General features: G+C 50.5%; 1 protein-coding gene across 1 annotated transcript; it reads right to left on the bottom strand.

Moving 5' to 3' along the window:
* Positions 1 to 7,750: 7,750 nt before the first annotated feature.
* Positions 7,751 to 9,568, bottom strand: KCNA5 (potassium voltage-gated channel subfamily A member 5). Its single transcript, XM_023232493.1, has one exon. The coding sequence runs from the start codon at positions 9,566 to 9,568 to the stop codon at positions 7,751 to 7,753; it is 1,818 nt and encodes a 605-aa protein (XP_023088261.1).
* Between the last annotated feature and the right edge of the window lie 3,012 nt (positions 9,569 to 12,580).

The raw sequence follows: 12,580 nt of genomic DNA, 5'->3' as shown, positions 1-12,580 counted from the left end.
ACAACCAGAGAAGAACATAAATAGGAATAACATGAAACTACAGAGAGACTATAGTAGAGGACCAAACGCACAAGCAAAACTCAATTGTCCAAGTCAGGTATCGCTGAGAATACATCATTGTAACCGGATGCCTTGGTCACCTAAGTGTAATTGGGACCACCTTCCTCAATTGGCCTAAGTGATACCCATTTTTAAAAATGCAAGTGATTGCAGTAATGAAAAGTTTAATCTGCTGGGGAAGAAAGCAAACAAACGTGCACTGGTGTCTTGGGTACATTCCCTGTAATTGGCATGGATTACTGAGAGCTACAGTTCAGGTTGTAGTAATCTCAGTTGTTTATAAAACATGACTAAGGGGCAGCTGTTTGGACTCTGGAGCAAAGCTGCTGTATAAATCCTCAGTTTTAGAATGGCAGTGATTTGGAAATTTATAATAAACGTTACAATTGCAATAGGGTCCCATTATTCAGAAATTCCTAAGAGTAGGTCTTATATTGGAACACAATTCACAGGATTACCAAATAATAAAGCTGAAGGCTCCTAAAAGTAGCCTGGTTCCAGAAGACCAATTACTATAGAACCAAAGACATAAGGAAAAAGGGAGCAAAGCTTGTTTTTTAAAAAATGAAAACTCGAGATTCAACAGATCACTATTGATCTCTTACTATATTGCAGCACATGAGCTCAATCTGTGTCAAAGGCCATGAGCCAAGAGGGCCACAGTGAGTGACGAGACAGGATCTGCTGAGCAGGCCAGCTTGCAGCCTAGGCAATAGCCAGTTCAAGGGACAGAGTGACCATCGACATGAGAGGCCTGGGGAGTTGAGAGGAGGGTTCATGGGGCAGGGGGGTGGGGAAGCCCTACAATAAAAAAGACACAGATTTCTATGTGACCCTTCTTTCACACTGCTTCTGAAGGTCCCCTCTTTCAGGAATCCTGGCTCAAATAACTGCGCCGGGCTTAGATCAATCCCCAAAACCATTAAGTGCAATTGTATTTCTCTGGGGCATTTATAGCTGGTTCTTTAGATTTTTGTCCTTGATCTTTATATGTGTGGCTCCGTGTACAGGCAGGTGTAGCAAGCCCACATCAGTCAGCAAGTTTCCTGAGGGTGGAATCTGTCTCATTTCTATCCCCATCACACTACCTAGGATTGACGGGCTTGTTCTGAGACTTGAGACTCCTGTAGGAGGCGGAAGTGACATCTTCAGTGCACACAATGGCATGCACAAGAGGTTACAGAGAGCACAATGAGAGGAACGGGCGCTGAGCAAGCCCCTTTGACAGTTAGCGCTGATGTCCAGCTCCTGCACAATCCACATCTCACCACTTCTCCCAAAGGCAGGGTTACAGGAAGGGAAAAATCCCATGCCGACCAGAGCGTTGCTGGAAGGAGGGAGTAGCGTGTGCTGGATAAAAGGGGAAACTCCAGTGTTTTCCAGAACCCTCCAGAGTCTGAAACATAAACGGGCATGCTTGTAAGGGTCCCAATCAAGTTCCCCATCCAGGTGTAAGTGAAGCTTTCGTTGTGAATTTCTGAGAAATGACATTTTTTGCACACAGATGTTTGGTTTTCCTGATGCTCTCTTCTTGGCCCCACCACATCCTCTCTTAGATTTTTCGGTTCCTGTTCCTGTTAGAATAGTTTTGAGGAGCTCTAGGTCTCTAGGACTCCTTGTTCCCTCTGTACCCCTCCCCTCACCTTGGGACCTGCCTCCTCCAGGATCCCCAGATTGTTTGTATCTGCTTTTCGGCACAGACCCAGCATCCACTGGGGTGTGCTGCTAGCTGGTAAAACAAGCCAAGGGTATCTGAGGGCCTTTGCCTGCCTCCTTAAATTAAAGGAAAAAAAAATCAGATTTAAACCTGCTGCTTGCCTTTTGGCAGAAACTTATGCTGTGCCTCCCTCAGTGATGTGGTCCAGCTGCATCTCTTTGGATGTGCCACCTGCAGTGGCAAGGTTATCTTCCTGCTTCTTGGTGGTGAGGGGCCAGGGCTGGCACTGGGATTGAAAATCCTGCCCAAAACACTCCAGTTGTACTTGACTTTCCCCAGCTCCCAGCTCTGTCTGAGGCCTCCACCCTCTGCTTCTCCAGGAAAACCTAGGCTCCCGACAAAAGTCCCTATAGTCCCAGCACCACTGCCCCCGACTCATTGTCTCTCTTTTTTTTTTTTTTTTTTTGAGACAGAGTCTCGCTCTGTCGCCCAGGCTGGAGTGCAGTGGCCAGATCTCAGCTCACTGCAAGCTCCGCCTCCCGGGTTCACACCATTCTCCTGCCTCAGCCTCCCAAGTAGCTGGGACTACAAGCGCCCGCCACCTCGCCCGGCTAGTTTTTTGTATTTTTTAGTAGAGATGGGGTTTCACCGTGTTAGCCAGGATGGTCTCGATCTCCTGACCTCATGATCCGCCCATCTCGGCCTCCCAAAGTGCTGGGATTACAGGCTTGAGCCACCGCGCCCGGCCTCATTGTCTCTTTTTATGTCTTCTTCTGCTTCACTCAAATGTCCCCTCTTCTGTAGCCCGGCATCTCTCTAAGTAGCACATCTGTCCCCCAAACGTAACTGACATTGCTCATTTCCTCAATTTGAAAATCATCTCTTCATACTTACTTGATTTTTGATCCTCCCCACTAGACTGGAAATCCTATCAGGGAAGACCTCTTGCTGGTTATTCTCAGAGTCTGGCACGGTGCCTGCCTCATAGTAAATATCTGTTAAATGATTGAACAAATGAATGAATGATAGCACTAGGGACGCTGGGTTTGCCATGTTTCCATTTTCCCCCTTAGACAGTGAGATGCCTCTTTAGAGGACCCTGTTCGTTACTGTGCCGTATTTCCATTGCCTGCACTGCCTGGAAGTTTGAAATAAACACAAGTTGAAATTAGTAAAATCAAATCAGAGGAGGCAAATCAGGGCTTCAATGGCAGCTTGGATACAGATAAACTGACATGGCAGGGATGTGCCTCAGGAAGCAGGGTAGGTAGGGCAGCTGAATGACGACTGAGAGGCTTTCATGCAGAAGACATGGAGTGGAATTACTGAGAGAAATCAAGCCTGGAGTCAGGGAAAACAATGCCAAACCTGCCTTAATTGGAGGCGGCACCTTGGGGGAGTTACCTCTTCTCTCTGAGCCTTGCTTTGCTGCTCTGTAAAATGAACAGGACAGACCAGATTATTTGTAAGTTTCCTTCTAGCGGAAACATCCCTTGGAGGAAAATTTGACGCTGGAAAATAAATGACAAGTAAAAGAGAAGATAACACGCACCTTTCTCTGTCTGCAGGCCTGTGGTCTGGAGTTGAGTCACTCCAGGCTGGGTCACCCTGACCCAAGACCCACGCACACTGCTACATGAGTAGATACCGCTCTGCCTGTGCATACCATACACACACCATGTGCACGCAGAGGCCACCCAGCCTAGGGCCTACGTGTACAACCAGAGAAGAACCAGCTAAGGGAGGTGGGGCAGTTGAAATGCCCCATCCAGGAAAAGACTAAGGCCAGCAGCAGAAGGAGGCCCATGCCTTGGTGGTGGGGGTCCGCTTCCACCAACAACTCAGGGAAAACCCACTGGCCGGTGTCCTAGGCAGAATTTCCAGTTTGGCATCTTCTTCCTCTTCCTTGAAAATAAAGCAGCCTGTCCCACAGACACATAGAAAAAATCTAATTTTTACGAAGCAATAGAAGCAAGCTAAATCTTTCTTCTGAGGTCTACCATGGGCTAGGAAATGCCAGCATGCAACCTCCTCCCCAAACCAGATTGGCATTTGCAATAAAGGCAAGTTGAACTGAGCAAAATCAAATCAGGGGAGACAGATCAGGGCTTCACAGGCATGACTGGATACCCAGGAGGCAGCCTCTGTGTGACTGATAAACTGATGAACTGATGTGACAGGGATGTACAGCTCTGGAGCTGAGGCTAGTGTTCACATTTTTAAAAGATTCCATTGTATACGGTTATATAAGTAGCTACACAATAGCCTCCATTTTGCCTCTTGGCTGACAAAGCCTAGAATATTTACTTTCTGGCTCATTTCAGAAATGTTGCCAATGCTTCCCCTGAACAATTGCCGCATCCCCCAGCTACTGGTAACTTCGGAGCTCCCACCACTGATGGGGACAGGGCAGCCATTCTCCTCTGGGCCACTGCCCTCCCTGCCCTCATCCGGCGTGCCCTCCTTTCTTCCTGGCCTCACAGCAAGGCCTGCAGCAGCTTTTCTCTTCTACCCTCATCCTCACTGATTCTCTCACTCCCACTCCTGTCCCGCATTGCTCCGTTTCGGAACCCCCTACAAGGTACTTGGACACACATCATCTTGCATGACTTGCTTTTGCTTTACACTGACTGTTTCTCCTGTGAGACTTCAGCTCTATGAAGGCAGGAACCACATCTTAATATTTTTCCCAGCATGCCCTTCCATGCGCAGGAGAGTGCTGGGCCCGGAGCAGCTGCTGAGTAGATCTGTGCCACTGAGGTCAAAAGAGAGAAGAACGCTCGTCCCTCACCCCGAGTCAATCTCCACTGTGCACACATCTGCCACTTCTGGAGGGTACTTGGAGAAAAGTGTCCCTGCACCAAGAGAAACACTCTGTGTCATCTCAAGCCAGGGAGCGCTTTCATCATTCACAGGAAAGTAACACAAATCCCAACTCTACGGAAAAACTCCGCCAGCGCTCCTTGTCTGTTTCATTCTCTCATCTACGGGACGTCCCCAGCAGGGCAAGACAAGGAACTGAGACTTTTAAAGCATGTGAATCTTTTTTTTTTTTTTTTTTTTTTCCTGAACCTGTAATTACCTAAGGTTTAGCAAGCGTTTAGGCAGGAGAAGAAAAAAAGTAGGCAGTCAAAAAGAGCGAGCCCGATGTTTGGCTGTCTTTATATCCAACTGCAACCTGCTTTCTGGGCCTTGGTTGCCAAAGCTGGTAGATTATAAACGCAGGGGTGGTTTCCTCCCATGGGAACCAAGAAGCAACATCTGGATAAAAGGCTTGGCAGAGGCTCCTTGATTTAATCTTCTCAGGAAGGTAAAGGCTATGGAAATCAATAACAGCAGAGAAGCAGGGAAGGCTGGGAGGGGACAGGAAAGGGCTGCTTACCTCAGGTAGCCTGGAGAAACGTCTTGACTCTCAGAGCTCTTCCCTGCTAATTACATCAAAAGGCAAAGCAGGACGGCTGGAGTGCAATAGTGGAGGCTGTTTCCAGAATCATAGCAATGGGTGCACTGAGAATATGGGGAGATGGAAATACTCTGAACTGCCTAGTGGGTCCCCCCACCTCCCCCAACCAAGGGTCCGTGACAGATCTCGCACGTCACTGGTCCCCAGGATCGAAGGCTACAACAGGGGACTGAGATGCTGGACTCCAGGATTCCCTCTGGAACCACTCTGTTCCCTTTAGGAAACCTGCTTCACAATATCCCTTCCTCCTGCAAAAAAATAATACAGGGAACCTCACTCTCTCATTCCCTCCACTCTGTCCTTGAGGATTTCTATAAGATTATGCCCATTTACTGGACATTTTAAAGATGCAGTCCATTCTAATTGGACCAACATCTTGTCAGGCACCTGGACAGATGGAAGGCCCTGGGGGGCTTCTCTCTCGGTATTCATTTGAGCCTAAGGGAATAAACCTTCAGGTCAAAGGTGGTAACATCGCTTGTTTCTGAGGAAAGCTGGAGCCTTAGGGGTGATTTCCCCATCCCAGTCACTAGGTGCGTGCTAACTACAAACATTAGCTTTAAAGGCAGAGAGGGCTTGGAGGTGAGACTGTGTACAGTGGAGCTCTGGCAAGATGCCCTGCTTTTAGGCAGATTGTAGATTATAAATAAATAAAGTGTCCCTGTTCTTCTTCCTTTGCCTTAGCATGCAATGAAAATCAACAGAGCCCTGTCTTCACGATCCTTCTGTTTCCTCCTCAGATTTGGTGTTGAAAGCTTCTGGCTAGAAACGACTTTGGACACTCACAGACCCTGGCTTTCCTTACCGCGCTGGCCATTTTATTTAAACCCACAATTCCCAACCACTGATTTATAGATCTCCCCTCACCCACAGGGAGACCTGGACACACCCTGAGATCTAGCCATGAAGGCCACTGCTGTCCCGGGGGAGGTGTGATTCCAGCCCACTAGCCTGCCCTGGTGAGAATGTAAAACAGCCCCAGCTTTGGATTGTTCAGCAGAAAAAGCAGCAGCAGGAATCCGGAGCCCCAGGGATTCCTATCAGCAGATAGCTAATCCCAGAGAGAAATGTTAGCTAGTGTTGTGCCCACTGCAATGTTTTGCTACAGCCTTCCAGTGACAAGGGAACAAGGGGATTTGTTCTGAGTTTAGGGATTACTTGGGGCAAGGCCACAATCTGTAGAAAACAGCTTTTAACGTGAACAAGCAAATCCTTCCATTTGGCCTCTCACTGTTGCTGTTGTCATAAACACATTGCGTGCTCCTCTGTCATGCCAGGAGGGCAGTGAACAACCGGCGCAGGTCCTTCTGCGACTGCACACTGGGGCTGCCAGGACTGCTTCATGTCTGTGAGAATCAGGCTTGCTTCTCAGAGCTGCTGAGAGCCACCCTGAGGAGGGCTTAAAACCTGCAAACAAAGGAATGAAAGGCAGTGCCGGGAGACCCAGCAAGACTGTCAGGGGGCTGATCTCCCTTTTCATTTTAGTGCCCTCCATACTCCAAGCTGACCATAAGGGCTAATACTACTGCTTCAGAGAGCGTCCCACAGGGGCGTCCGTGCCATAAACAGCCTGGACAAAGCTCACCCACCATTGTCTATGAGGCACCAAGGGGTGCACTGCAAAGACGTCGCCAAGCAAATCATGAGCTTTTCAGATTTCCTCTCACTCCAGTCAATGTGTTCGCTCTGACTTCAAAACCAGAAACAGACAGTGACAGACTATTTTTTAAAATGCCAGAAAACATATCAGCTGCAGAAAAACTAACACTTGCCTCAACAAGGTAACCTTTTATTTCCTGGGATTAAAAATAAAGAGAATAAATTATCAGAAGTATTCCTCCAATATCATTAAAACGCTTTTTGAAGAAAGTTACAAGAATTGTTGAAGGCGCACAGAAAAAGTCAGATTTACCTTTCTTCAAGAACATTCTCTGCCCTAGACACAAAGCACCAACACCACATCCCAGAAAAGACAGAGGCTTGGAGACACAGGAACCACAACAGCCCATACCAAGATCTCTGGCTCTAATATAAGCATCACAGAAAAACCTCAGACAACAACTCTTTCTTCCATAAATACAACATGTATCTTGAAAATATATCCAAAATATCTCTATCTAAACTACAGTACAAAAAGCCACTTACCAGGCATAAAAATAATATTTTCCCCTATACACAAATGTAATCATATGTAAAGCAAATTTGGAACACATGGATGGAGGAGTTACATAATCTCTTGGGATCTGGGCTATTTAGAGTCATTTTTGTTTGGGTTATCCCTCTGCGGGGTATAGGAGACTGGCTACAAATACATCCATCTCACAGCGCTCACCATTTCAACAGCTCCTGCGTCATGGAATGTGGTACTTTTTAAAAATAGGTGACCCTTGGGTGTCATGGAAAGAAGAGAGAAAATGGGGGCATTGAGGGAGGGAGGAAAAGAGTGAAAGGAGAGGCGTAGACTGAGGTCACAGCGTGACTTCAAATACTCTGCGGTATAATGTCAATATCCACGTTCAGCAAGCTTTCCATTCCCTACCCCACTACCACCAGTCTGCCTGAATCTCCTTTTACAAATCTGTTTCCCGGCTGGTGTCCAGGCAGAGGGCATAAAGGGACCTCCTCAAGTCCACGTTGCTCTTGGCCTTGACGTTACACTTCTCTAGGGGGCAGCTGCTCCTTCGGGCACTGTCTGCATTCTCCAGGGTCCCCCCAGCCTTGCAGAAGGACCCCCTGCTCCCGCCGGACTCCTGGACCTTCCGCTGGACTCCTCTGTCCAGCCCCGGCCCCTGGCTCTGAGGGCCCTGCTCTTCCTTAAGGACTGCCGGCTCCTCGTGGTCCGTCTCCCGGTGGTAGAAGTAGTTGAAGTTGGAGACGATGACGGGCACAGGCAGGGCAATGGTGAGGACCCCGGCGATGGCACACAGCGAGCCCACGATCTTACCCCCCACAGTGATGGGCCTCATGTCCCCGTAGCCCACAGTGGTCATGGTGACCACTGCCCACCAGAAGGCATCAGGGATGCTAGAGAAATGGGTGCCCTGGTTGTCAGCCTCTGCGAAGTAGACGGCACTGGAGAAGAGGATGACCCCGATGAAGAGGAAGAAGATGAGCAGCCCCAGCTCCCTCATAGAGGCCTGCAAGGTCTTGCCCAGGATCTGCAGCCCCTTGGAGTGGCGGGAGAGCTTGAAGATGCGGAACACCCGGACCAGGCGGATGACTCTGAGGATGGCCAGGGACATGGCCTGCTGCCCATTCTGGCTGCCTCCTCCGCCCCCTGGCTGCTGCTCTGCCAGCTCGGTGCCCAGGGTGATGAAGTAAGGGAAGATGGCCACCACATCGATGATGTTCATGATGTTCCGGGAGAATCCTGCCTTGCTGGGGCAGGCGAAGAAGCGCACGAGCAGCTCGAAGGTGAACCAGATGACGCACGTGGTCTCCACGATGAAGAAGGGGTCGGCCAGGGTCCTGGGCAGGAGCGGTGCCACCGTAGGGCCAGAGGGCGGGGCCAGGACCCCGCTGCCGTTGGCCCCAGGGGCGGGCGCAGGAGGCTGGTGGGGCGCTGGGGGGTGGCGGAGCAGCTCGCGTTCATCCCTGAACTCAGGCAGGGTCTCCAAGCAGAAGGTGATGATGGAGATGAGGATGACCAAGACCGAGACGATGGCGATGGCCCGCGCGGACCCAGAGCTCTCCGGATACTCGAAGATCAGCCATACCTGGCGCTGGAATTCGTTGCGGGGCAGGGGCTTCTCCTCTTCTTTAATGAAGCCCTCATCCTCGCGGAAGCGCTCCATGGCCTCGTCCCCCAGCTGGTAGAAGCGGATCTCGTCCGCGAACACGTCCAGGGAGACGTTGACCGGCCTCCGCAGGCGGCCCCCGGACTGATAGTAGTAGAGGATACCGTCGAAGCTGGGCCGGTTGCGGTCGAAGAAGTACTCGTTCCTCAGGGGGTCGAAGTAGCGCAGGCGCTTGGCGGGGTCGCCCAGGAGGGTGTTGGGGAACTGCGCCAGGGTGCCCAGCTGCGTCTCGAAGCGCAGCCCGGAGATGTTGATGTGGACGCGCTGGTGGTGCAGGGACGCCGTGCCCAGAGCCTGGTCCTCCACCGTGCCAAGGCCGGGGTCGCCTTCTTCCTCCTCGTCCTCGGGAGGCGGCCGTCGAGGCTGTGGCAGCTCCCTGGGCAGCGGAGGCAAGGGCCGCACTCCTGGGTCCGCGTCTCTCTGCGCGCCGCGCCCCTTTGGCGCCGGCTTCTCGGGCCCATCGCTGAGCCCAGCCGTCGGGGGACACTGGAGCTCTCCCCCTGTGGCCTGGCCGCAGCCTGCCCGGGCCTCATGGCCTCCTCTGACGGTCATGGCACCGCCGTTCTCCAGGGGCACCAGGGCGATCTCCATGGCGCGGGAGCAGCGGGCATGCTGCGCCCCAGCTGACCTGCTCCCGCGCCCCCTACTCACGCTCCGCGGGCACCTCCCGTCAGGCTCCGCTCCCGCGGTCGGCCGGGCCCTCTCTGGGGCGAGCTGGGGCTGCTGGCGCGATCCCCTCGCTTGGCCCTGACGTCAAGAAGCCGCTGCCCTGCTCTCTGCCTCTCTCTCTCCTGGCAGCCCGTTACCAAGCAGCCGAAAAGCCTCCTTCCAGCAGATGCAACCTTCAGCCGTCCCTCTCTGGCTGCGCTGCGCTTGGCCTCCACCCTCGGCGCCTCCCCCGCCTTCCCCTCTCCCTTCCCCCTCCTCCCGCTTCCCCTCCCGGGTCTTGTGGCAGCCAGTGTCTCCCCGAAGGGCGCAGCTGGTGCCCCTAGCAAGGGAAAGGAGGGGCTGAGAAGGGTGCAGCCCAGCGGAGGGAGGGAAGGACTGGGGAGGATGGAGGAACAGGTTGTACCGAGAGCGCTGAAATTCCCAGGGCAACCAGATGAGAATAGCTCTGGATTTCAGTTCACCTGGGAACCCGCTGGAAGCCGAGTGGACTCCAGGGGGAACGAAGTGCCTTGGGCTAAAGGGAAGAGGCTTTGAGCTGAGTCGGAGTATGAGAGACAGAGACGGGAGACACCAGTCCTTTTTATTTTGGAGAAATAACGGTATTTCTTTGGGAAGAATTACAGAAGGGAGGGGGCCCACGTAGTTTCGGACCTTGAAATACATGTATCAATGGAGAAGCATCTCTCTTCCCGTCTTCCTGCAGATCCACAAAAATGTACTAGAGGGTTGGAACCTTGCAGGATTCGCATGCTCTAGCCTGTTTCCTGTATGGACCCAGTGGCAGCCCAGGCAAGCAGCCTAGTCAGGAGATGAGCTGTCGTCTCAACGCAGCAGAACCCCTCCACCCTCTCCAACGAATCCCATTTGCAAAAACCACGCCAGGGGAGGGAAGAAGAGATTTTTACAATCCTGGTGAGGGCTAATCCTGTCTGGTGAATCTTGGAGCTAACAACTGCATCTAGGTCCATGAAGGAGGCTGAGAGTGGAGGCGGCTTATGAGAGGGAGCCAGGGAGGCTGTCCAATCTCCAAGGCTGGAGAAATCCCAAGAGTGGAATAATAACAGCCAACACTTACTTGGCTGTTGTTATGCACCAGCCCATTCTCAGCACTTCACAAATATTGTCTCTGTGTATTCCTACAGCAACCTATTTTGTAAGTACTGTTATCATCACCATTTTATAAACGAAGAAACTGAGGCACAGAGAGATTGACAGACTCACCCAGGCTCACGTGGGTAGCAAATGATGATGCTGGAACTCAAACTCAAACAATCAGAGTTTGGCCCTTGTACCCTATATTTCACTCCTCTATAGAAATGCATAATCCCTTTTCCTGATACAAGCACTCCCTCACTCCAACATCTGGCCTGAGAACTTTAGTTCCCTGCTGCAGGAGGCAGGAGGATGGCTGATATAACAGATTAATCTTTCTAGGTTGGGACACTAGAGAATCTTGTCTCTACCCCTGCCCTGTCTCTACCCCTGCAGGGTTTTAGCAGGCATTGGTAACCAAGAGAAATCTGTTTCAAGGTGTGTGTCTGGAACTGCCGGACACAGTCTCCAGAAGTTTCTTGGTTTCAAATTATCATAAAGTGGCTGTGTTTTTGAATGTCTGTTTTCGTTGTCTATTTTTATTTCTGTATATTGTTTCAGATTTATATGCGTGAAGTTAGGACCTCTTGTCAGTGGATGTCTCTATCCACAGGGTGTGATTTGGGAACTTGGTCCTGGGTGCACAAGTGTGTGCTGCAATAGCAGGGCATAGACACACAAACTTGGGTCAAGGTTTGAGAAGTGTATGTACATATGGCTTTTTAAGAGTTTATACGTGAAGGTGGATGTGAATTTGGTGTACGTAAGTATTTTCATTGCGTGTGACTGTGCATATTGTTGGCTGTCTTTGCAGATGTGCATGAGTGAGGAAGGGCATGAACATAAAAATCAGTATGTGAAGGCATCACTGGCGAATCGCAGGGTCTTGCATTCCCTTTCCCCATATCTATGCCATCCCTGCTTCATCTCCAGTGGGCTTTTTTTCTTCTCTGGCTCTGAGGTTGCCAGTTAGGATCAGGTATTTTCCTGGGGAGGCTGGGACTTACTGAGCTTGCCTACTGATTCATGCATCTTGTAAGTATAAGGATGCCATATTCGTTCACATGGGTTCTCCTCGGGCTCCCCAGAGGAAAGAGTTCTCTGGAGCTTGTCTTTCAGGGGCTTTCTGGGAGATTGTTCCCTGAAGAATAAGAGTACAACATAAACAGTCCAGGAAAAGCACAAAACCCAGGCCTCCTTTAATGTGGTATTTCCTTAAATCTGTTTCCCATGCATTTGCCAGTTCTTATAGGTTTCTTGCAAAATTACCTTCAGATGCCACATGTGGTAGCCATGGAGGTATACTGCTCAAATCTTCCTTAAAGAAAGAACTTGCTTTTCAACTGCCAGAGTGCAGTTAGCTGACCGCCTCCAGCTGTTGTCACCTTCTGGCTCTGCCTCAGCTTTAGTGCAGGGGCCAAACTCCTTCAGGGTAGCTCTCTGAGCACAGCAGGGTTACAAAGACCATTTCTCCCCAGTGCAGATTTCCACTAATGGGCAATCTTTGCTCTACATTTCCCCAACAGATTGGCCAAGACTTTGAAAGATCTGCATTGCACTCTGAGACTCTCTCTGTCCAACCCCTCTCCCTCCCCTCTTTCCTTTCACAAGTGCCAGATCAGCATCATAATCTGAATGTTTTCCCTAATGAGCTCTTCTTCCTATCACTTTTATCTTTCTTTATTATCTCCCAGTAAACCTCTTATACTCCTAACTCAATCTTTGTCTTCTTCCCAGAGCACTCATTATATAACTGAAAGCTGCCTTCTTTACTATCTATCTAATCCTACAAGGCTAACTTCTTTATAGGAGTGCTTAATGTGCACCATTGCCTGAGGATTT

The sequence above is a fragment of the Piliocolobus tephrosceles genome, chromosome 10, assembly GCF_002776525.5.
Source record: "Piliocolobus tephrosceles isolate RC106 chromosome 10, ASM277652v3, whole genome shotgun sequence".
Lineage (NCBI taxonomy): Eukaryota > Metazoa > Chordata > Mammalia > Primates > Cercopithecidae > Piliocolobus > Piliocolobus tephrosceles.
This window is presented reverse-complemented; position numbering and strand designations above follow the sequence as displayed.

Coding starts and splice junctions, on each gene's coding strand:
- KCNA5 (XM_023232493.1), bottom strand. CDS start 9,568: ATGGAGATCGCCCTGGTGCCCCTGGAGAACGGCGGTGCCATGACCGTC.